At 42.2% G+C, this 26,167-nt stretch overlaps 1 protein-coding gene across 1 annotated transcript in view; it reads right to left on the bottom strand.

Annotated features, from left to right (window-relative positions):
* LOC133509966 (transcription factor 7-like 1-A) overlaps positions 1 to 24,983 on the bottom strand; it is a 30,924-nt gene extending 5,941 nt beyond the window's left edge. Inside the window, exons 1-4 of the mRNA XM_061837607.1 lie at positions 24,902 to 24,983; positions 24,709 to 24,777; positions 23,147 to 23,275; positions 22,963 to 23,050 (exon numbers count right to left, since the gene is read on the bottom strand). Coding sequence (XP_061693591.1) covers positions 22,963 to 23,050; positions 23,147 to 23,275; positions 24,709 to 24,777; positions 24,902 to 24,925 — 310 coding nt within the window. The 5' untranslated portion in view covers positions 24,926 to 24,983. The remainder of the gene's footprint in view (positions 1 to 22,962; positions 23,051 to 23,146; positions 23,276 to 24,708; positions 24,778 to 24,901) is intronic.
* Positions 24,984 to 26,167: the final 1,184 nt, after the last annotated feature.

Genomic DNA, 26,167 nt, shown 5'->3' with positions numbered 1-26,167 from the left:
TTTGACATAAATGCGCTCGCAGTAGGTGAAGCAGCTCGGAACATGTGCTTTTGGCATCACTTCCAAACATGCTTAGTACGGTTAACTTGCATTTCCTGTTTCCGAGTAAATACTAATTGTTTAGGATCACGCTTGTTTTGTTACCAACGTTTATGAAATAAACACATAAATTAATGTCAAGACTACAGAAAATAAGCGACATCTTTCAATATCTATGTTTTCTACTCGTAACAAATTTTACACACGTGATTTTTCATGCTTGACTGTGCAGATTTGCGAGTGTGATGGCACACGGACGTGATCGCGCTCATCAAATGTGAGTGACTGCACCTTTGTACAAAGGCCAGGTTTTTGTGACATTAAAAAATAGACCAATTTAAACTGTTTAAAAACCTTTTCCACCATAAACATATGTTAGCTGGAAAACTCAATAAATATATATATGGAAGTAAATGTAAACAAGTGAAATAATATGGTTGCATAAATGTGCACACCTCTCATAACTCGGGATATGGCTGTATTCAAAATTAAAATTAATTCACATTTGAACTCAGGTTAAATGGGAGTCTGCACACACCTGCTGCCATTTAAAGTGTCTCTGATAAACCCCAAAGAAAGTTCTGCTCTTTATATTCCACCCATATATGTATGGTTTCATGATTAGAAAGAATACCACATTATTTCCCTTGAAGATGCTAGTAGAAAAGTACTGAGAAGGTCAAAAAGAGCGACATTGTGTTTTTGTGGATCTAGAGAAAGCTTATGACAGAGTGAATGAAGATTAGCCGATGTAAAACAGAATATATGTGCGTGAATAAGAGGGGTGGAGGGGGAAGTGTGAGGCTACAGGGAAAAGAGATAGCAAGGGTGGACGACTTCAAATACTTGGTGCCAACAATCCAGAGCAATGGTGAGTGTGATAAAGAAGTGAAGAAACAGGTCCAGGCAGCTTGGAACAGTTGGCAGAAGGTCTCTGGTGTGTTACGTGACAGAAGAGTCTCTGCTCAGATGAAGGGAAAAGTTTATAAAACAGTGGTGAGGCTGGCCACGATGTACGGATTAGAGACAGTGGCACTGAAGAAACAACAGGAAGCAGAACTGGAGGTGGCAGAAATAAGGATGTTGATGTTCTCGCTGAGAGTGTGCAGGGTGGATAGGATTAGAAATGAGCTAATTAGAGGCACAGCCAAAGTTGGATGTTTTGGAGACAAGGTTCGAGAGAGCAGATTTTGATGGTTTGGACATCCAGAGGCGAGAGAGTGAGTATATTGGTAGAAGGGTTCTGAGCAAGGAGCTACCAGGAAAAAGAACAAGAGGAAGACCAAAGAAAAGGTTGATGGATGTTGCGAGGGAAAACATGGGGACAGTGGGTGTTAGAGAGGAAGATGCACGAGATTGGCTTAGATGGAAAAAGATGACACGCTTTGGGGACCCCTAATGGGACAAGATGAAAGGAAAAGAAGAAGAAGAGTACCAAGAGAGGAACTGTGGTACTGCATGCGTAAATTCTGGTGTGGCGGAGAAATAAATTAAAATAGTACAGGACATGTATGACAGCAGAACAATGGTGAGGTGTGCCGTAGGTGTGACAGAAGAATTTAAGGTGGCGGTGTGACTGCATCAGGGATCAGCTCCGAGCCCCTTCTTGTTTGCTGGAATCCCCTTGAGCCATGATATTTGCAGATGCTATTGTTATGTGCAGTGAAAGCACGGAGCAGGTGGAGGAACAATTACAAAGATGGAGGTATGCACTGGAAAAGAGAGGAATGAAGATTAGCTGAAGTAAAACAGAATATATGTGAGTAAATGAGAGGGGTCGAGGGGGAAGCATGAGGCTCCTGGGAGAAGAGATAGCAAGGGCGGACGACTTCAAATACTTGGGGTCAACAATACAGACCAATGGTTAGTGTGGTAAGGAAGTAAATAAACGGGTCCTAGCAGGTTGGTGGAAGGTGTCTGGTGTGTTATGTGACAAAAGAGTCCCTGTTAGGATGAAAGGCAACTTTATAAAACAGTGGTGAGGCCAGCCATGATGTACAGATTAGAGAGGGTGGCACTGAATAGACAACAGGAAGCAGAGCTGGAGGTGGCAGAAATGAAATAGTTGAGCTTCTTGCCAGGATTGAGCAGGTTGGATAGGATTAGAAATTAGCTCATTAGAGGGACAGCCAAAGTTGGATGTTTTGGAGACAAGGTTCGAGAGAGCAGACTCCGGTGGTTTGGACATGTCCAGAGGTGAGAGAGTGAGTATATTGATAGAACGGTGCTGAGGATGGAGCTGCCAGGCAAAAGAGCGAGAGGAAGACCAAAGAGAAGGTTGATGGGTGTTGTGAGGAAAGACATGAGGCCAGCTGAGGTTATAGAGGAAGATGCAGGAGATGGGCTTAGATGGAGAAAAATGACACGCTGTGGCGACCCCAAATGGGACAAGCCGTAAGAAAAAGAAGATATTCTGATGGAGAAACTGCAGCATTTTTTAAAAATACCAACACTTTTAAATATCAGTAACAGCCAAGTAAACCTGCCTGAATTCTGCATAGATTTACCACATGTGAAATTTTCCTTCATGCTGTTTAATCCCTCTATCGCAGGGCTTGGCAAACTTTTTGAGGCTGAGGGCTACATTGTGAGCACCGATCGTATGAAGGGCTACGTGACCTGTTTGCGGCAAATTTCAGACTCAGTTCATTACACGTACATAAAATATTTTTGTTTTAATTTATGTAAATGACATTACAGGTATATTAAAATTTTAATTCATGTATGCAAGTCAGATTCAGAATTTAAAGCACAAATAAATAATCGTAACAATTTGTGGCCTACGGTATTTTTAGAACATACCTCACGGGTGCCTTATATGGTCCTCGCGGGCTACCATTTGCCCGCGAGCACTGCGTTGGTGACCCCTGCTCTATCGGTGTAATAATGTCAGAGGGGAATGCAAATGAAATGACAGATACATGTGCTTAATTTCATATGAGTCAATCCGCTGCCCTTATCACCATTGACATCTGCTAGAAGCCATTTGTTGATTGCGCCCCACTCCATTCAGTGACCAGTCTTTGATGGTTCGCTGTCTTAAAGCTGAAAAAAATGCAATCACCCCCATTCATTTGGGGAGGAAGAGTGTTCAGCATCATGGTGAAGTTTGTTCAAGTTGATTGATGACTGTGTGATCCCCGTCAGTGTGATATTGAGAAGGGTGTGAACGGTGTAGCCGTCACAGCGTAGGACAGGATGTGCTGATAAGGGAGGAGGAACCGCTGCCTGTCTGACTGCGTTTCCTGAGATGATACCGGGCAGTCTGCCAATGCTGAAATGATGGGACAATTTACTTTCCTGTCCTTTACCAAGGCTTTTCTTGATGTAGAGAATGTTTTTAATCTCCCGACTGTAAATTAACAGACAATAGAGCAGATTATCGATTTCTTCTCAAGTATTGTTTTTTGAATTTCTTCTCAGGTGTCTGCTAAATAAAAATTTAAAAAACACTTTAATAGACAGCTATCTGTGATTCTTTTTAGGAAGACTTGAGATATACTGTATGTTGGTGAATAAGACCCTTTCTTAAAAAAGATTCTACTAGTTCTTCCCTGTATAGCAGTGGTTCTCAACTGTTGTCACCCTAGGACTTTTATTTTCCTGTTGTTGTAAAGTCCCACTTATGTAGAAGTCAAGAATGATTAAGATAATTTGTTTCATTATTATTATTATTTATTTTATTTTTACCAAAAATAGCTTCTGAAAACATTTATATAGTATATTTCATTTTTTTATGTTGTTTGAAGTGGGCGACACGGAGGGTGACCTTTTAGAAAACCTGCCTCACAATTCTGAAGAATCGGGTTCAAATCTGGCCTCACCTGTGTGGAGTTTGTATGTTCCTCCTGAGGGTTTTTGTCTGCATATCCTGATTTCCTCCCACATCTCAAAAACATGCATGGTACGGTAAACTCTGACCTGCCCGTAGGTGTGAATGCATGTGTGAATCGTGTAATAGAGTACTGCGCTGTACGTGCCCTGCAATAAGATGGCGACCAGTTTAGGGTATACCTTGCCTCTCGCACAGTCAGCCGGGAAATGATCTCACCCACGAACCTCATGAGAACATGGAAAATAGATGGATGGATGTTTGAAGTGAATTTGCTGTACCTCTAAAGGGATATTGCTTGCCATGACATCTGCCAACCAAATGCTAAGGTGCACTGCATTTCCTTACCATGTAAACTAGTGGCTAGAAAAGAAGACACTTCTTGTAGGGCTGTCATAATTAGTACAGAAGATTAACAGATGTTGTGATAGGAAGACATGAGGGCTGTGGGTGTTAGGAAGATGCAGGAGATGAGCTTACATCGAAAAAGATAACACGCTGAAGCGACTCCGAACAGGACAAGCCAAAAGGAAAAGAAAAAGATTAATAACGACATATCACGAGAATCATGTATTAACGCCAATAAATTACACAATTTTTTTGGACTATACGTTTGAAAGGTGGTGCAAGTTAATATAGGTCCAGTGATAATAGGTCAGTGCTTACGCCAGTGCAAAGATGATCTTGGACTGGCGTGCTCGCCAGCAAACATTGCTTCAAAAGTCACCCTGATAGGTCTTTAGTTGAAATGAAGGTAATTTGCATACCTTGCACCTTTGGATATCTCGTTTCATCAAAGCGTATCAAGTTTAAAATACCATCTGAAAGCAAAATGCAGTATTATGTGTGGGTTATTTGATCAAAGCGATTCAACATGAGTAATCCAAAATTTAAAAAATGTGATTAATCTGATTTAAGAAATTAATAGATTTTCAGACCTAATTTCTGGTCACTTTCCTTTGCTCCTTGTGGGAACTGAATACGCTTTTGCAATGTATCACCAAAAAAATTCTGAATAGGAATACATGTTATTTTTTCACTAGCTATCTGTGACACACCCAAAATTATTACTGCAATTCCTTGAAAATAATGCGCACATTTTTACAAAAATATTTTCAAAAGGTTAATCGAGCGCATTATATTTAGGTATGGATAAAAATGAAAAATACAATCACATTGTATAGTTGTATAGATGTACATAGAGTGTTAAACCAAAAAAAAGGTATACATACATTTTATATGATAGTCGATGTCTTGTTACATTATTTTATAGTAGTATTATTTATATTATTTATTACGGTAATGTGCGCCACCAACCTCAAATCTGACTTCCTGGGGGGGCGTTGCATTTCGATTGTTAGCGGAGCATGTTTGTTGGTAATGCGCCAAAGATCAGAAACGACTGCCCATGAGTTTGTTTTAACTTAAATCAAGACGAAAAATGTCGCCGACAACGGCTAGTTGTGCAGCTGCTTTTAAGAGAAACGTATCAACACGCGTGCCGATGACGCCACCAACCCGGAAGTCGCGTCGCAGTCCGAAAAGACGATTGCTCGCAACAATGGATTCAAGTGGGTATCAAAACAACGTGAGCGTACACTCTGTAACACGAGCGTCATGGGCACGTGAAAAAAACGGAATGTGAACGAAAATGGTCGGGTTTTTTTATGTGCCAATTACCCTCGTTTCTACGTAGTTTGTGCTCACGTTGTTTTGATAGCCATCTGACGCCATAGGAAAGCTTCTTCTTCTTTTCCTTTCGGCTTGTCCCGTTAGGGGTCGCCACAGCGTGTCATCTTTTGCCATCTTAGCCTATCTCCTGCATCTTCATCTCTAACCCCAACTGCCCTCATGTCTTCTCTCACCACATCCATAAACCTTCTCTTTGGTCTTCCTCTCGCTCTTTTGCCTGGGAGCGCCATCCTCAGCATCCTTCTACCAATATACTCACTCTCTCGCCTCTGAACATGTCCAAACCATCGAAGTCTGCTCTCTCGAATCTTGTCTCCAAAACATCCAGCTTTGGCCGTCCCTCGAATGAGCTCATTTCTAATCCTATCCAACCTGGTCACTCCGAGCGAGAACCTCAACATCTTCATTTCTGCCACCTCCAGTTCAGCTTCCTGTTGTTTCTTCAGTGCCACCGTCTCTAATCCGTACATCATGGCCGGCCTCACCACTGTTTTGTAAACTTTGCCCTTCATCCTAGCAGACACTCTTCTGTCACATAACACACCAGACACCTTTCGCCAGCTGTTCCAACCTGCTTGGACCCGTTTCTTCACTTCCTGACCACACTCTCCATTGCTCTGTATTGTTGACCCCAAGTATTTGAAGTCGTCCACCCTCGCTATCTCTTCTCCCTGTAGCCTCACTCTTCCCCCTCTACTTTTCTCATTCACGCACATATATTCTGTTTTACTTCGGCTAATCTTCATTCCTCTCCTTTCCAGTGCATGTCTCCATCTTTCCAATTGTTCCTCTGCATGCTCCCTGCTTTCACTGCATATGACAATATCATCTGCGAACATCATGGTCCAAGGGGATTCCAGTCTAACCTCATCTGTCAGCCTATCCATTACCACTGCAAATAGGAAGGGGCTCAGAGCTGATCCCTGATGCAGTCCCACCTCCACCTTAAATTCCTCTGTCACACCTAAGGCACACCTCACCATTGTTCTGCTACCATCATACATGTCCTGTACTATTTTAACATACTTCTCTGCCACACCAGACTTACGCATGCAGTACCACAGTTCCTCTCTTGGTACTCTGTCATAGGCTTTCTCTAGATCCACAAAGACACAATGTAGCTCCTTCTGACCTTCTCTGTACTTTTCCACGAGCATCCTCAAGGCAAATAATGCATCTGTGGTACTCTTTCTAGGCATGAAACCATACTGTTGCTCGCAGATACTTACTTCTGTCCTGAGTCTAGCCTCCACTACTCTTTCCCATAACTTCATTGTGTGGCTCATCAACTTTATTCCTCTATAGTTCCCACAGCTCTGAACATCCCCTTTGTTCTTAAAAATGGGAACTAGAACACTTTTCCTCCATTCTTCAGGCATCTTTTCGCCCGCTAGTATTCTGTTGAATAAGTTGGTCAAAAACTCCACAGCCATCTCTCCAAATTGCTTCCATACCTCTACCGGTATGTCATCAGGACCAACTGCCTTTCCATTTTTCATCCTTTGTAGTGCCTTTCTGACTTCCCCCTTAGTAATCATTTCCACTTCCTGGTCCTTCACTCTTGCCTCTTCAACTCTTCCTTCTCTCTCATTTTCTTCATTCATCAACTTCTCAAAGTATTCTTTCCATCTATTTAGTACACTACTGGCACCAGTCAACACATTTCCATCTCTATCCTTAATCACCCTTACCTGCTGCACATCCTTCCCATCTCTATCCCTCTGTCTGGCCAACCTGTAGAGATCCTTTTCTCCTTCTTTCGTGTCCAACCTGGTGTACATGTCTTCATATGCCTCTTGTTTAGCCTTTGCCACCTCTACCTTTGCCCTACGTCGCATCTCGATGTACTCCTTTCGCCTCTCCTCAGTCCTCTCAGTATCCCACTTCTTCTTCGCTAATCTCTTTCCTTGTATGACTCCCTGTATTTTGGGGTTCCACCACCAAGTCTCCTTCTCCCCTTTCCTACCAGATGACACACCAAGTACTCTCCTGCCTGTCTCTCTGATCACCTTGGCTGTCGTCGTCCAGTCTTCCGGGAGCTTCGGTTGTCCATCGAGAGCCTGTCTCACCTCTTTCCGGAAGGCCGCACAACATTCTTCCTTTCTCAGCTTCCACCACATGGTTCTCTGCTCTACCTTTGTCTTCTTAATCTTCCTACCCACCACCAGAATCATCCTACATACTACCATCCTATGCTGTCGAGCTACACTCTCCCCTACCACTACTTTACAGTCAGTAACCTCCTTCAGATTACATCGTCTGCACAAAATATAATCTACCTGCGTGGTTCTACCTCCGCTCTTGTAGGTCACTATATGTTCCTCCCTCTTCTGGAAATAAGTGTTCACTACAGCCATCTCCATCCTTTTTGCAAAGTCCACCACCATCTGCCCTTCAAAGTTCCTTTCATGGATGCCGTACTTACCCATCACTTTTTCATCGCCCCTGTTTCCTTTACCAATATGTCCATTACAATCTGCACCAATCACAACTCTCTCGCTGTCTGGGATGCTCAGAACTACTTCATCTAGTTCCTTCCAGAATTTCTCTTTCAACTCTAGGTCACATCCTACCTGTGGTGCATAGCCGCTAACCACATTATACATAACACCCTCAATTTCAAATTTTAGTCTCATCACTCGATCTGATACTCTTTTCACCTCCAAGACATTCTTAGCCAGCTCTTCCTTTAAAATAACCCCTACTCCATTTCTCTTCCCATCTACTCCGTGGTAGAATAATTTAAACCCTGCTCCCAAACTTCTAGCCTTACTACCTTTCCACCTGCTCTCTTGGATGCACAGAATATCAACCTTTCTCCTAATCATCATGTCAACCAACTCCTGTGCTTTTCCTGTCATAGTCCCAACATTCAAAGTCCCTACACTCAGTTGTAGGCTCTGTGCATTCCTCTTTTTCTTCTGACGCTGGATCCGGTTTCCTCCTCTTCTTTGTCTTCGACCCACAGTAGCTGAATTTCCACCGACGCCCTGCAGGTTAGCAGTGCCGGGGGCGGGCGTTGTTAACCCGGGCCACGACCGATCCGGTATGGGATTCTTTAGATGAACGCTCATATTTGTTTGGCACAGTTTTTACGCCGGATGCCCTTCCTGACGCAACCCTCTGCATTTATCCGGGCTTGGGACCGGCCTACAGATTGCACTGGTTTGTGCCCCCATAGGGCTGCATTGACGCCATAGGAAAGCGATGGGGAAAAAAATGACCCGCCGAAAAGAAAAGAAGACTGTTGTTTTGCGTGGGTGGGGAAGCAGATAAATATTTGCACCATTGTGTTTACTAGTTGTATTTTTTGTTCTATCAGAATGCTAATATACTGTAGTGTATAATGTTGAGTGAGTGATGACTAGATTGCTGTTTTTTAATTGTGGGTTCTGGGGTTGGACCAGTTTCAAAAGTGTTATGATTAACTCAAAATACAATGTTTTAGATTTAATTGGAAAACAAAGTTGTATGCAATTCAACCTGGACTGGATGTCAGACAAGAAAATACACAGCATCCAGTCAATTTTGAACAAGACATAATCTCCATCTATCCAATTAAAGTTGCAGGTTTTTGGGGTGTGGGAGGAAACCGGAGTGACTCGATAAAACCCATGCAGCACGGGGAAAACCCGGGATCTCAGAACTGTGAGGTCATTGCTTTCTAGCTGAGCCACCGTGCCGCATATATATATATATATATATATACATATATATATATATATATATACACACATTTTCTTTTGGCGCTTATCCTCACGAGAGTTGCAGGGAGTGCTGGAGCCTATCACAGCTGTTGCCAGCCAATCGAAGGGCACATGGAGACAAACACCCGCACTTACAATCACACCCAGGGGCAGTTTAAAGTGTCCAATTAATATTGCATGTTTTGGGGATGTGGGAGGAAACTGGAGTGCCGGGAGAAAACCAATACAGGCACTGGGGGAACATGCAAACTCCACACAGGCGAGGCCAATATTGAACCGGCGTCCTCAGAACTGTGAGGCCCACTCTTTACAGCTGTGCCACCATGCCCAAGAGATAATACAGTATATAGACTTAAAATATTTTGAACACAAATCAAAGAAGCACTGTATGAACAACAAATCGTTTTTGGCAAAATAACCTCCAAATTAAAAAGTGAATGTTAATGACTTTAAACTTGCAATCATGCACATAAATACCTTATGACAAAATATATTAAAAACATTCTACAATTTAGTTATAGTTTGGTGATAGTGTCTCAGTTCAAAGTTGCAGTGAATGAATTAGACTTCATTTAGTTTTCGCACAAGAGCAAATGTCTGCATATAACGTTCTTGGTCACATATTATGTTACTGTAACAAAATGGAGTGAACATTTAATTTATTTTCAGCACACCTGGCGGTACTTGTTAGTGTCCTTTTCAAATGTTAGACCAAGCAGAATGGAATCTCTCCATCCTGTTTAAGCCAGAATAGTTTATTTCTGTCACAGTGGAGTTTTTGAGCTTCCTCTCTGATTTCTTCGTATTTCAATTTAAGTTTTCTTGAGGATCAAAGTCAATCAGTCGAACACAGAATTTCTAGAGGGGTGAGAGAGACACAAAAAAACAAAGACAAAGCGGCAACAGTAAACAAAATATGTGTCTTTAAGAAACCAAAACAGACAGTAGCTAGATCAAGGAAAACAAAGGCATTTGATGAGAGAAACATTTTTGAGATCTGTAAAAAAGATCCTGAATTAGCTAATTGACATCAGCAGCAACATCCAGAGGGCGTGAATGAAAGTCAAACACATTAAACATTTGAGGTTGCACACCACGCAACAAGACGAATGTCAGGGAAAGGCTGAAACTTGTAAAAGTGACACAAGACTTAAACATTATGGTGATCAAAGATCTGATTTGACAAATATTAACCTTTCCCAAAGTGATGGGAAGGCTCAATATTCACCAAATGAGGATTTGTTGTTTATTCGAAATATACAAACTCATCTGTGAAATAGTGACGGTAATGTCATGCACAGCTAAATCTTGGATGGATTCATTTCGGGCAGACCCGAGATGATGGAACATATGATCAGAGCAGTAAAATTACCCAAAACTAAGCCCCACAAACGGACAAAAAAATAACGAAAAATATACTAGAAAAGCATCACAAAATAAAAACGCTATACATGCTGTAGGTTTGGTGATTAAATTGTTTTCTTTTTTTGTTCACTTTTGCTCACCTTCATATTTGGTGTTCAATTATACATATGCTTCTGAAAATATCTCCTTACTTGTGTCAGATAGACTCCAAATATACCTGGAAATGAAGAAGTGCAGAAGTGTCATTCTACGATATCCAAGTGTTCGCCATATTGGCTGCATCCTCTGTCCGTGACGTCACCCGGACATTCGCCAATGAAAACACGCGGCACCCTACTATGGGAGACAAACGCGCCCCTTCTGACACGGAAGCTCTTTTCGAAAAGCAGAACACTACACAGCCGAGTGAAGTTACTGGGGCAATATTACACGATTGTTTTGAGCTCTCGGGCAATATTACACTATTGTTTTGAGCTCTCGGGGCAATATTACACTATTGTTTCGAGCCATATTCAGATGATATACAATCATGGCCAAACCGCATCCCCATCCAATCCAATTCCACGGCGGAGATTAACCATCGCGGATGAGCCGGCCGATATGGCTTATGACAGAGCCGAGCTGTCCTGCTTTAGGGAGGTGTTCATAGACGCTGCAGTACACGATGAACAACACAGTCGAGCCGGGACGCTTTACTGTGCGCACGCGGCTGAGTGAGGCATTCTCGGCTGGGTTCTTCAGAGCCGCCCCCGTCCGCAAAGCCTGACGCGCAGCCTTCGCAGAAGCAGTGATCGCCGAACACGGCGCCTCAGCCGGTGTGGCTGATTTTCAGCGCCGTGGTGGCATATAATGGAGCTGAGCCGTGCTGCTTTTAGGGGGATGTTCAAAGCCGCCGGAGTACTTGTTGAACACCGTATTATTTGCCTACCTATTATTTGGACCCCACGAAGCTCTTGTCCTCTCCACTCGTTCAATCCATTTTTCACAATGAACCAGGTCTCTCCATTCTCTCGAGTTTTCAAGCAATGTCCAGCAATGCAATAAGTCGGCATTTTGGCTAACACGAAGGAACACCGAGCTACCGTCCTGGAGGTAAAACTAATGGAAACAAACCAGTCCACTTGGGGGCGCCGCTGTCATTTACGGTCACTTCCTGTTTCTTCTCAAAAACAAATCCCTTGAGAGAATTTTAATGGCGGGAGTTACAAAAAGCTGTATAAATCATGTTTTGTGGTGAAAAAATGCATGGGCCCATATTGGCTGACGTTTTTTCATTAATAACATACTAAAAATCGTCCATTTCATGACCGGAGCCCTTTAAGCATACATTTGCAGCCATAGTACCTGTCGTACCAACAAGTAGCCTCAATTTTCACTTCATTATCACCTTCCATTGATTACTGGCGGGTGGGGGGTTCTTGAAGTTAAAATCGCCTCTATTTTTCTCTCAACTTTTAAAACAGAGGGAACTTTCGTGCATTACCTTTATGGAGAATGCAGCAAATACAATCTAAATCCCGCCAAGAACACCTTATACTCTTGTGCCTTGTGTGCTCCAATGAAACCTCACTCATAGAACACTTTGAAAGCTGTATTTAAAAAGTGAAAAAAAAAGTCTGGTCTTTGAAAAAGACAAGACAGATTTCTGTGATGGGTAACAAGTAAACAGTTTGGACAAAAATATATTGTCATACGCCACTGTGCTTTGGCCGATAAGTTAAAGTGACAAAACAAGAACTAACTTTAAAAAAAGGTTTGATTGAAGAATTCTTTAACATCTTCAAATACTGAGCACTTTTACAATGTCATGCTATGAATTTTATTGTTAAATAACTGAAATGTGTGAGTAGTACTGTAGTATAAATGCAGTTCTACACCAACCACTAGAATAAATAATAAAAATATTGCCAAATTGTCCCTCTATATATTTTTTCCCGCACTTTGAAAATTTTCCGTAGTGTCTTATTAAAAAGTCTCTGACACCTTGTGGTCAAAATACACAATTACATCTGAATTAGAACACACTTTTTTTTTCCATCTTTTAAACTTGTCCTGTTGGGCTGCTTGGTTATCCAGTATGGTGGATTGGTATCTTAATATCCTGGAACCGTTTTGGCATGCAAAACAGACAACAAGGAGCAGTAACAACAGCAACAACAAAATGTTTCATGACAACAATCACTTAAAGTCAAGGATGGAATCTATATTATGTGGACTTGGAAGGCAATCCTAAACCTTGTGAAGAAGGGCGTCAAGTACGAAGCTGAAACTGCTTGTCTAGTTGTATCTGTTGAAAGTACGAAATTGGACAGGACAGGGTTATTGAAAAAAACCCAAAGATATTTGAGCCTCTCCAATTTGGGAAAGATTGGCACTGATGTAATGATGGTGCACAATATCTATGATTACCTCTGTACCTGTCATTGAAAAATGTTTTTTGGAACTCGCTTTTGACTGGAGTCATACATTTCAGTCCTATTGTACTGCTCATGACAATAAGCTATAAAGCACACTTTTAGTAACAAAGAGTCTACTTTTATGAAAATGTAATACACAGTAGTATAGTCAATCTTTTGATAAGATAAAGGACTTAGTTTTTCATTGTAAAATCCAAGAAGAGGAATCTCACAGTGAACCAAAAATATGTCTGAAAATAAAATACAGTCTTGCCTTAAAACCCAATTCCAGTTTTTGGGGAAGTGAAACTCCAGCTTGGTGTTATTCCTTCCAACACTGTTGAACTGCCTCGCTGATGTTAATTTGCTTCCATTTGCCTTGGACAACTGGATAGACACATGTATCTGGTGAGTAAGTTGTCGAGATTTACACTGAAAATTTTGAAAGATTATAAACGTCTGGATGCATATAAATACTTCGTTGCTGGATCTGTTCTCAAACAGGAATAAATCCCACATACTGATGGACCCACTCAGATTTTTTCAATACAAATACCAATATTTAAATAAATGACCCCTGGTTTTACACAAACTCGCAGTCATTAACTATAATTGGAAAAAAAAGAGGAAAGGAGTTGGCTCCTCAGAGTGTGTTTCTTTCGGCTTGTCCTTTTCGGGGTCGCCACAGCGTATCATCTCAGATGAACGCATATATATGTTTGGCATAATTTTTACGCCGGATGCCCTTCCTGAAGCAACCCTTCTCAGGGAGTGGAGACCCCAGTGGGATACGAACCCACAACCCCTGGTTTAACTCAGTACATGGAAGCATATCACTGTCACACGTAAACCTCTCTGTGACAGATGGTTCATTTTCTTTTTTTTAAATACGCATTGATCTCAAATGAACGAATTTGGCATTATCAATACTTTTTGGTAATTTGAGATTGAGAAGAATAATTCCTACCTGAAATGAAGTAATCGCTACACAGGCTTATGTATTTGGTTGGGCACCATCCATCCCGTTTGATTGCCGAAATCCATAAATTTTTTTCTGGTCTTTTCAGCTGGTATGCTATAGAATGATCTCTTTGATTATCTGTCTTATCTACGGTGACAACCAACAGCACAACAGGTCTCGGGCATTGTAAATATTCTCCTCCGGTTCAATGTCTCCCAGAATGTCGACCAGCTCTGTTTGACCAGCAGTAGAGGTCATTCACGTGACGTCACCATTTTCACGGCGCCATACTACCGGTCAAAAGGACAGCGTGTTGTGCCCAACCTCTCCCCGACAGCCTTTTTTTTTTTTAAATATGCATTGTTCTCAAAATAGTCCTATGTGTAAAAGTAAGTTTCTTTCGGCTTGTCCCTTTCGGGGTCGCCACAGCGTGTCATCTCAGATGAACCCACATATGTTTGGCACAATTTTTACGCCGGATGCCCTTCCTGACGCAACCCTTCTCAGGGAGTAGGATATGAACCCACAACCCCTGGTTTATCAAACCAGTGATCTAACCACTGAGCTACAGGGCCAACTTGACATAATAAGTACTTGGGAAACGCTATGGAGGAGCCGACTCGCTTATCCTCTTTTTGTTCCCAATCGTAGTTATGAATGCGAGTTTGTGTAAAACCCGGGGTCGTTTATTTAAATATTGGCATTTGTATTGAAAACATCTAAGTGGGTCCATCATTATGTGGGATTTATTTGTGATTGAGAACAGATGCAGCAACGAAATATTTGTATGCGTCCAGACCTTTATACGCTTTCAAACTTTTCTGTATAAATCTCGCCAATTTACCAGATACATGTGTATTTCCAGTTGTCCAAGACAAGCAGAAGCTGTCATGCTCCTGGCTTCCTGCCCAGGCTGGGCGTGGCCAGCCAATTAGTCAGAGCACACCTGCACCTTGTTCCAGCTGATGCCTCCCAGTATGTATAGGACTTGGTGGACGACTTGTCCTTCACTACATCGTCGTCCTTGATGCCTCGTTCCCGCACTCCTGTTTGCCTGACTTCTGGTCTCCGTGTACCGAACACACGCCTGTCCACTGACCACCTTCGTAAGCCTGCCGTACTATTACTTCTGCCTGGTTTGGACTGCCTACCTGAACACTGACCTTGGACTGAATAAAGGTTTCCTCTGCACCATCTGCGTGTCTCTGGAGTCGTGCATTTGGGTCCGCCCTCGTGCCCCGTTCGTGACAGAAGCGAATTAAAAGTCCACTTTCTTATCGGCAAAAACATCGACTTCGGCATTAAATATGGGTCCTCTATGCCAAGTGACTCTCATTTTTCCACGTACCTTCGATAACACCTTCTAAATGTTTTACGGTATCGGACAAAACTCTGGGCGTCATGCTATAAGACATTTTCGTGCCGTCTCCAATTGACTTAGCATTGAAGAATGCTTTCCTTGACCGACACTTCTGGCCTGTGATCATATAATGCTGTGTAACAGTGCACAGCATCATACTGATAGATGTTGCTAATATTGTGCTGACCCCATTTAGTGGTAAATAAGAAAAGGGCAAAATATTAGGAACAGCCTGCAATCAACATACTGTAAGTGCATCTTTATATATGTAAGAGATTTTCATTTATTAGGAAATTTTGAAAAGTCAGAAGGCAACGTGCAGCTGAAGTTAATTTAATTGTTTATAGATTTAATTGTTTATAGATTTATTTGAATTAAAGAGTGAATTAGATTACAGGGAAATTTATGTTGTTGAGGGCAAAAAAATTTTTTATTTCATGTATCTAATTGTTTATAAGCGGGATTTTGTCCACCATTGTTGGTCTCAGGACGTTTATTTGGGTACGCTTCCTCTACACCACGCTAGAGTGACAACGGCGGCAAGGATTCAAGGGTAGTTAGAAAAAATAGCAAGAGAAGCAAGAATAAATTAACTCAGTTTGGTCAGAAGGTCAATGAGGTGTGTTTATTGTTGATGGTATTTTGTCATTTGTTTGTGCAATATGATTTTTTTTCTTTTTGTATATTGTTCTTACAGTATCTAAGCATCTTGGCGTATTAGCTTGTTGATGTGCTGATGTGTTAATAAAAGCCTGTGAAAGGGAGCACCTTGTCCTGAGTGACTGAACGGGAGTTACAGTAAGAATCAATGTTCCTTCTAAGCTGCGCAACTGCACATTTGCGCACTTGTCGCACACTCAGCAAAGAGGAAAACATATCCAGCGCCGTTAACTCCAGGGTGACGTCTTTTTTTTTTTTTTTAAACACGGCAGCACACTGCCTCTCTCAAAGAGATGCTGCTCGGCCACACGGCCACACACGCTACTTTCTCGTTTACCTGACACTGCCCCCCTCCATTTTAAAAGGGTACACTCATAATTACAAAATGTATGTTAATAATTGAAAAAAAAAGTGATGAAACTGGACGGGATTTTCTTTTTTGGAGTAAGAAAGGTCTGGTCTGAAACCAAAGTAGAATGTACAGAATGAGATAGTGTATAATGTTAAATTCCACCTTGGCACAGACTGATTGAGGATGAAAGCACAGACGATACATTGCCCAAAAAGCTAATTCTGTATTTTAAATATAGGAGACAACATAACCTTAACCCTAAAACTGTTTGGGAGCATCATTCTGCTTGCAACATGCATTGCCAAAGATATTCTGCAAGCAATAATTCAGTTTTACACCAAGAAAAACAGACATGGATATCATTGTGGGTTAAAAAATATTAAACAAAGTTGAAAGCGACGTTTCAAATTGATAGTGAATAGTTGACTTGGTATGTATTTGTACTGTAATGCATTTTTTTTTTTGTTTGTTGACATTTTCAGTATAAGTTTCCAAAATCACAAAATTGTTCAGAAAAATGTTCTGATGGGAATGGAATCTGAACCTTTTAATGAGCCATGTAACTTCAATGGATGACACTGCTCTGACCACAGTGCATTTTTCTGATGGTGCTCAGAGTGGTCAAAAGGAGCGCTCACGGCCTTAGTGTGTTTGCTCATACACATAAAAAATTAGAGGGAACATTGGTAAGAACTAATTGACCTTAAGTAAATATTCAACCTGCCCGAAGTAAGAACTCAGCCTCCTCGACGTAAGGTGAAAGGACGAAGAGTCCGCTTGCCTCAACCCGCCCGATGTAAGATGACGTGCACCTGCCTCAACTTTCCCGACGTGCAGCCAACGTGTGCACCTGCCCCAACCTTCCCAACATGAGGACGACGTGTGCGCCTGCCTCAACCTTCCCAAAGTGAGGACGATGTGTGCGCCTGCCTCAACCCGCCCGACGTAAGACGAATAACGACATGTGCGCCTGCCAGTCGACGGAGCTGCAAGCAAGTTACGTCGCATCAAAGCAACAACCAATAAAGACTGCACTCACACTAGTAAAATAAGCAAACAGCAAGCAGAGTCCAAGAGCATCGTGTGGTTGAGCTAGCATCAAGTAAACATTTAAACGAGTTGAATGTTCAGAAGGTTTACTTATCTGTTTATAAGGGTCTTTATAAGTGCTGAAGAGTGAAGTTTCCTGGTTGTGTGTACATAATAACAAGTAAGCTGTTTCTGATTTCATCATATTTGTTATTATTTAGGGAAAGGTTATTTTCTCATGCTGCTAAGGTAAAAAGTTGGAGTAATTCATTGCAAGTGAAAACAAGTTCATTTGTGCTCCAACAATTTTTTTTTTTCAGACATATTTAGACAATCTAAAATTTGTTGGTTCAACTAAAGGTTAAAGGGGTTGATTATTAGCAATTACCATTTGGATTTTGAGAGATATACTAAGAAGTAACCTTTAGGCTAAAGCCAGTTAACCAAATAAATATGGCTTCCTGTCCTGATAATGCTGAAAATCTAGAAGTACACCAGTCAAATCAAGATCCAAATAATACTAATTTAAATGCAAAATTATTAGATAAGAATGAAATTGCCATTGAAAAACAAGCTGCTGCTCAAGAGGAACTAAGAAGTCAGAGAGCCAGAACACTTACTGAAGACGACAAAGAACTCCAAGATAGTAATTCAAGAAGGCTTTTGAAAAGTTTCACAACTGCCAATAAGAAGTGGAAGTCACTTGTGACGGACGCTAAAAAAGCACACGACAGATCCCTCCCCAACTAGATACTGCAAGACCAAAGGACTAAAATCCGCAATGCTTCATCAGATGTGAAAAAAGCATATGAAACACTTCGCCAACATAAGACACTCGTCGAGTAGACACATGTGATGCTCTCACCAAAAGGATCTTGCAATAGGATCTGAGCGGAAAGACAGATAAAGAATCTTCTGATCAAGCAGACTGGGTTGAGACTGATTCAATATTCTTATCTGCAGCTTCCCAAGGATCAAATATGAACTCAAAGGGAAGTAGGACAGCAGTAAGTTTGATCTTAAATCTAGGACATTCATGTCTGTATTCTGTAAAGATACAAGAAGCTGCAGCAGAGTTTGCTAGAACTCAAGCCACTTTGCATGGTTTACAAGAAATGGAACATAAGAAACAAGAGCTTGAAATGCTTGAAAATGAAAAACTTGCTCTTCAAGAAGCTGAAATGCTGCTAGGCCAGAAACTCTAGACGATAAGCAAATGCAAAGACAGTATTTAGATAGTCAAGAACATGAATGCAGTGAGGGCTAGACTGTAAGTCTATACACAAGGTAGACTCAGATAAAAAAAAATATCAGAATTGCTTCATGAACCTGAGCACAAGAAACCTGCATCTAAATTAAGAGATCTTACAGTGCATCTTAGACCACAAATTAGTTCACATGTTCAACCTAATGTATTCAACCAAAATGCTTCAAGGGAGCAGCCTTCTGTCCATAAAGAGCACAGCGCTGCATCACTCGCCAGTGCAATTGCATAAGCAATCAATGTGAGCCGTCTGCCTGTAGCAAAGCCTTCAGTGTTCAATGGAGACCCTCTAAGGTACAAGGACTGGAAAATGTTGTGTGAAACTCTGATCGGCAGGAAGAACATTCCAGTGAATGAAAGGTCTACTACCTAGCAAATATGTTGGTGGACCTGCAAAAAAAGCTATTGAGAGTTATTTTCTGATTGGTACTGATGCATCTTATCATTCAACATGGAACGTTTAATAAGAACAATATGGAAGCTCATTCATAATTGCTAAAGCCTTTTGAGAAAAACTCACATCATGGTCAAAGATAGGACCTAAGGATAGTGTTGCGCTAAAAAAGTTCTCTGACTTTCTTCGGGGTTGTGAAGCAGCAATGTGTGAGATTAAAGGACTTGAAATACTGAATGACTGTGGTGAAAATCAAAGGATATTGGCTAAACTTCCTGACTGATTAGCAGCCAGATGGAACAGAAAGGCAATTGACCCCTCCGTAGAAATTGCGTCATCCGCGTCGCTGACCAATCAGAAGCCAGAGATCTGCATAAACCACGCCCCTTTTGGGCGTCCGCCGTTCCCTCAGACAACGTTGGACGGTCCAGTATAGCTTTTGTTAGCGTTTTGTCGCGTATTTGGGTTCTTTAACAATAGATATGGTTAAGAGGTGTAGTCACGGACTTTGTAATAGTGACAACAGGTATCCTGAAAGGCTAGTTGGTGGAGTTCAATTCGTACCTTTTCCAAAACCAAAGACCCAGTACGAAAAATGTCTTCGATGGATCAAACTTTGTGGAAGACAGCATGATCAACTGAATCCATCTAAAATCAACAGGAACAGAAGACCGAGTATGAAAAATGTCTTTGATGGATCAAACTTTGTGGAAGATCGTATGATCAACTGAATCCATCTAAAATCAACCGGAACAGATATGTTTACACGAAGGTAAGCCCTATATTTGATTTTCAATACATGTCTCATATAAATGAATTAGCAGTTCTTCGCTTGCATAACATAGCTACGTGTGAATGATTGACACACTAGATCTGTGTTGAGCGATGTTTAGCGATGATCTGACTGCACAAACGTGTCTCTTTGTTGCCCGCTACCGAGCTACGCTAAACCGGACTATGTTTGCACGAAGGTATGCCCTGTATTTGATTTTCAATACATGTCTCATATAAATGAATTAGCAGTTCTTCGCTTGCATAACATAGCTACGTATGAATGATTGACATACTTGATCTGTGTTGAGCGATATTTTGCGATGATCTGACTGCACAAACGTGTCTCTGTTCAGCGGCTACCGAGCTAAGCTAAACCGGACTAGCGAGTCCTTAAAGCTTTCGACGTGCACCGAGACACCAAGACTGAAGGAAGGATGTTTGAGGACACTAAAGTAGTGATTGTCGTACTCGGTCGGGACTTACGTAGGTTCGGCACTAATTCAAGTATAATTATTGAGGGGAGCGCGTGACGTTACACAAACAAAACGAGAGAAACAACTCGTAAATCAAGCCTCGCCTTCTTTTCCTTCATACGGTAGTTCACAAACAGCTATACAGATACACATACAGATTCTGCACACAAGTGTGATATGTAACACGAAAATAGGAAATTGTCAATGACGAATTCGTCTTTGGGTAATAATATATTATATTATGTGGCTTCTTGGTTTTCCTCTGACTCCGGAAAGATCTCGCGCTAATATCAATGGTTTCTCCGTCGATATGCATGTAAATGCCATTGAAATACCCCTCGCTGAAATACTTGAAGCCCTGCTGTCTGCTTTTCAACGATATTTCACTATTCGCTAAGATTGCGAGTGAGAAATCAGCTGGTAAATCGGACAATTTCGCTCTAGTCTTTTCTTCCTGTGCCGCCATTTTTGTTAATTGTTTGTCTGAGGTTAGCACACGTAGGGTGACGGAACTTCAGGAGGTGTGGTTAAGTGCCCTGTACGGAGGGGTCAATTGAGATTGAAGAAGCCCAAACGTTTCCAAGCTTTGGACGTTTATTTTGGGGCACTTCCTCTAAACCGCGCTAGAGTTAGAATGGCGACAAGGATTCAATAATAGTTACAAAGAATAGCAAGAAAAGCAAGAAGAATAAGTTAACTCTGTTTGGTCAGAAGGTCAATGAGGTGTATTTATCGTTTATGGTGTTTTGTCATTTATTGTGTATTATGAATTTAATGTGTATTTCTTTTCTTTTTGTATATTGTTCTCACGGCATTTAAGCATCTTGGCATATTAGCTTGTTGACGTGCTGACGTGTTAATATGGGGCTGTGAAAGGGAGCACCTTGTCCTGAGTGACTGAACAGGAGTTAAACAATGGGTGTTATAATTTCAACAACCAAAATAAAATACTTTTGCTGAGATACACCAAAATGTTATTTTTTTAAAGAAAGCATTTTGGCATTACGTAGTACTCTGGATAGATTTACAGTGAAGAAAATGAGTATTTGAACACCCTGCTATATAGCAAGTTCTCCCACTTAGAAATCATGGACGGGTCTGAAATTTTCATCATAGGTGCATGTCCACTGTGAGAGATAACCTAAAAAGAAAAATCCAGAAATCACAATGTATAATTTTTTAACAATTTCTTTGTGTAATACAGCTGCAAATAAGTGTTTGAACTCTTTAGAAAAACAATGTTAATATTTGGTACAGAAGCCTTTGTTTGCAATTACAGAGGTCAAACATTTCCTGTAGTTGTTCACCAGGTTTGCACACACTGCAGGAGGGATTTTGGCCCACTCCTCCACACAGATCTTCTCTAGCTCAAATAGGTTTCTGGGCTGTCACTGGGAATCACAGAGTTTCAGCTCCCTCCAAAGATTTTCTACGAGGATTAGGTCTGAAGATTGGCTATGCCACACCAAAACCTTGATATGCTTCTTACGAAGCCACTCCTTGGTTGTCCTGGCTGTGTGCTTCAGGTCATTGTCATGTTGAAAGACCCTGCCAAGACCCATCTTCAATGCTCTGACTGAGGGAAAGAGGTTGTTCCCCAAAATCTCACAATACATGGCTGCGGTCATCCTCTCCTTAATACAGTGCAGTCATCCTGTCCCATGTGCAGAAAAACACCCCCAAAGCATGATGCTATCACCCCCATGCTTCATAGTAATTATGGTGTTCTTGGAATGGAACTCATCATTCGTCTTCCTCTAAACACGGTGAGTGGAATTGTGACCGAAAAGTTCCATTTTGGTCTCATCTGACCACAAAACTTTCTCCCATGACTCCTCTGTCTCATCCAAATGGTCATTGGCAAACTTAAGACGGGCCTTGACATGTGCTGGTTTAAGCAGGGGAACCTTCCGTGCCATCCATGATTTTAAACCATGACATCTTTGTATATTACCAACAGTTACCTTGGAAACGGTGGTCCCAGCTCTTTTCAGGTTATTGACCAAGTCCTGTTGTGTAGTCCTGAGCTGATTCCTCACCTTTTTAAGGTTCATTGAGACTTCACGAGGTGATATCTTCCATGGGGCTCCACTCCAATTGAGATTAAACCGTCATCTTTAGCTTCTTTCATTTTCTAATGATTGCTCCAGCAGTGGACCTTTTTTCACCAAGCTGCTTGGAAATTTCTCCGTGGCCCTTTCTAGCCGTGTGGAGTTGGACAATTTTTGTCTCTGGTGTCTTCGGACAGCTCTTTGGTCTTAGCAATGTTACAAGTTTGAGTTTTACTGATTGTATGGGTTGGACAGGTGTCTTTGTGCAGCTCACGACCTCACACAGGTCCATTTTATTCAGGATAATACATGGAGTGGAGGTGGACCTTTAAAGGCAGACTAACGGGTCTTTGAGGGTCAGAATTCTAGCTGATTGACAGATGTTCAAATATTTATTTGCAGCTACACAAATAAATCATGAAAAAATCATGTTGTGATTTCTGGATTTTTCTTTTTAGATTATCTCTCTCACAGTGGACATACGCATACAATGAAAATTTCAGACCCCTTCATGATTTCTAAGTGGGAGAAGTTGTAATATAGCAGGGTGTTCAAATATTTTTTTTCCACTGTATTGGAACTAAAAACAGGTACTCAGATATACTGTACTTACCACAAAGATGATTTACAATCAGAGGATTTTCGCTCAGATGAATTTGCCTGGTAGCTGGACTGCCCCACTTTCTCTTTGGCTTTTTGCCCTAAACAAGAACAAAATAATAATAATAATAATAATTTGTGTCATTGTTGATTCCGGTTGCTCCGATGTATCACAAGTAAATGACTCTGGGACTCACGTAGTTGTCTCTGCAGTTCCAGTCCAGGTACATGGCGGCATGGATACGGCTGAGCCGCTCAGATTCAATTAAATATTTATGGTATTCAACGAAATATTTATGCTGCTTGGCCGGTGACAGCGACATCCACTGTGGACATCATCAATGTGTCATCTCGCAATCGCAAAATGACAGCACACAAACTACGAGGAAGTTGTAACGATCATGACATGACGTTTTGATGTGTAGCTCTGCCATCTACTGCACATACAGAGAATTGGTTTTGGAGTTGAGAAAATATCCAGCCAGCACTGTATGGAAGTATATTAGTGCCACCGAGATTTTAATTTGGAATGCCACAGAAAACAGGATTTGAAATTCAACTGGCTACAATTCGCTGTCTATAATTCACCGTCTGTGCCACCAGGCAGGGTTACTTCAGGTCAGAACCAAACACCCAGCCAATCGCAGTTACACTTTCTTAGTCACATGACGTCACATACTAAGAAAGCGGAACTGGATTGGCTGGCTGTTTGGTTCTGACCTGAAGTAACACAGCCTGGTGGCACAGACGGTTAATTTTAGACAGCGAATTATAGCCAGTTGAATTTCAGACAGCGAATTGTTGCCGGTTGAATTTCAGACAGTGAATTGTAGCTAGTTCAATTTTTAACATTGAAATTAAACAATGAAAAACAACTGTTGAAAATGTGATCACTTTACATTTCAAATTCAAATCCTGTTTTCTGTGGCATTTCAAATTCAAATCCTGGTGGCACTAATATACTTCCGTAAATTGTAGCCAGTTGAATTTAAGACAGTGAATTGTAGCCGGTTGAATTTCAGACAGCGAATTGTAACAACTATTGAAAATGTGATCACTTTACATTTGAAATTCAAATCCTGTTTTCCGTGGCATTTCAAATTCAAATCCTGGTGGCACTAATTTACTTCTATACCCTATGGTGACAGCTTCCAGACAAGGACACTCCAAAGTTAGGAATTCATCATTCATCAAGAAAGTGGTTCCGGATCTTCTACACATCACAATGGATCTTGGATGGTGGTAATCATGAGCCTAATAATGCCTCTTCAAGCAACACTTCAACACCAAACCATTCCACACCACAAGCAGCAAGCTATCCAGCACATTGTAGCAGATGCCCTCCATCTTACTTGTAGGACTATGACTGTGACTGATTCGTGTTGCTGTCTTTCTTTTGTTCTGAAGATGTGTTTCTTCAGAGAGAAGATGTATTTTGAAATTAACTTGTGATATTTTGTTTGACCAATATTCTTTTATGTTTAATGCTGATGTGAAACTTTTAATGTTTGTGTGATTGCACTACATTGTTGAGTTATTGAAAAAAATAATAAAAGCACAATTTAACGATCATGACATGACATTTTGATGTGTAACTCTGTCATCTACTGGACGTATAGAGAATTGGTTTTAGTGTCGAGAAAATATACAGCCAGCATTGGGTGGTTACATAACAATAAAAGAAGCGGGTAATGTCTTTCTGAGTCTGAAGTCCTTAAAACACAAACATTACAGAGGTGTTGGTGGCAAACGCACTCACCATCTGACCCAGGACCTTGCTGACAGTGGCGCTGTCTTGCCCTGCTGCAACAGTCTTCACAAGAGGTTGCTGTACTTTCACAAATACCATTAAAGGCTTTGTGGCACCTTCCTTGTATAAAAACTGGTGCTTGCTACGTCACGTCTGTGTGCATGGGCCACGAAAGATGATTTACAGAGAATACAGTACTTACTTTGAAATCGGCACTCAATGTCATGATCCTGCCGCTCCAGCACGAGTTGTGCGGGTGCTCGCGCAGGTGCGCTGATTGGGAGGTGCACACCTGCACCTCATGCAGCCTGATTATGCTGTGGATTTATATGACCGCGATGACAACTGGCCGACGCCAGTTCGTTGATCTTCATGTCCCGTTCGTGTGCTCCAGTATCCCTGATTGAACCTGTGTGTACCGACCTTCGTCCGTTCTCCGACCAACCTTGTAAGCCTGACTCCTTCATTACGTCTGCCTGCTTTGATTGTTCTCCTGTGTACCGACTCCTGCCTGTCCGCTCACCTGCTCTCTTCGCCCGACGTCCCAACTACCGCTGCTGCACCGGACTGCCTGCTCGATCGCCTACCTCTGCATATAATAAACGTGTCTCCTTGAACTACCTTGCATCTTCCGAGTCCTGCATTTGGGTCCTACTCTCGCTCCGATGGGACCTGACAGAACGAACTGGCCATCACAGGACCCAGCAGGAAAGACCCGGCGTCGCCGGGACCGACGCAAGGTAGACCGTCTGCCGGAGGACCAAGCCTGTCCGATCCGGCGCTCCCCGGTGCCTCCCGCTGCGCGGCAACGAAGACATCATCCTCCCACTCCTCGCCGGCAACGGCGAAACCGGCGGACCCGCAGCTGGTGGTGAAGCTTCCAGCCCAGAGGGAGGAGGAGTTGCCAAATCACGAGGCGTTCTGCCGCGAAATGCGGGCGGAGATAGAGCGGCAGAGCACGGAATTGGCGGCTCTCACGGCCCAGGTCCGGCAAGGATTGGCGAACCAGCTGAGCTACGCTGACGTCGCAACGGCGACGGACTCGCTGCTGATGCAGGTTCACGTGGCAGTTGGAACTGACCCGGTCCCGAGACACGCCCACGTGTCAGTTTCGACTGACTCTCTGCCTACTCTCGTTCACGTTGCCGTGGAAACCGACCCGCCCCCTCGTCAAGTGCACGTCGCAGTGGGTACGGACTCGCCACCTCGCCAAGCGCACGTAGCTGTGGAAACTGACGCGCCTCCTCGCCATTCCCACGTCGAGGTTTTGGCTGTTCCGAGCAGAGTTCACGTGGCAGTTGGAACTGACCCGCTCCTGAGACACGCCCATGTGTCAGTTTCGACTGACTCTCTGCCGACTCTCGTTCACGTTGCCCTGGAAACGGATTCGCCACCGCGCCACGCCCACGTTGCTGTTTCAACGGATGCACTGCAAGCTCACGTGGCAGTGGGGACCGACCCAATGCCG

This window comes from Syngnathoides biaculeatus, chromosome 1 (genome assembly GCF_019802595.1).
Source record: "Syngnathoides biaculeatus isolate LvHL_M chromosome 1, ASM1980259v1, whole genome shotgun sequence".
Classification (NCBI taxonomy): Eukaryota; Metazoa; Chordata; class Actinopteri; order Syngnathiformes; family Syngnathidae; genus Syngnathoides; species Syngnathoides biaculeatus.
This window is presented reverse-complemented; position numbering and strand designations above follow the sequence as displayed.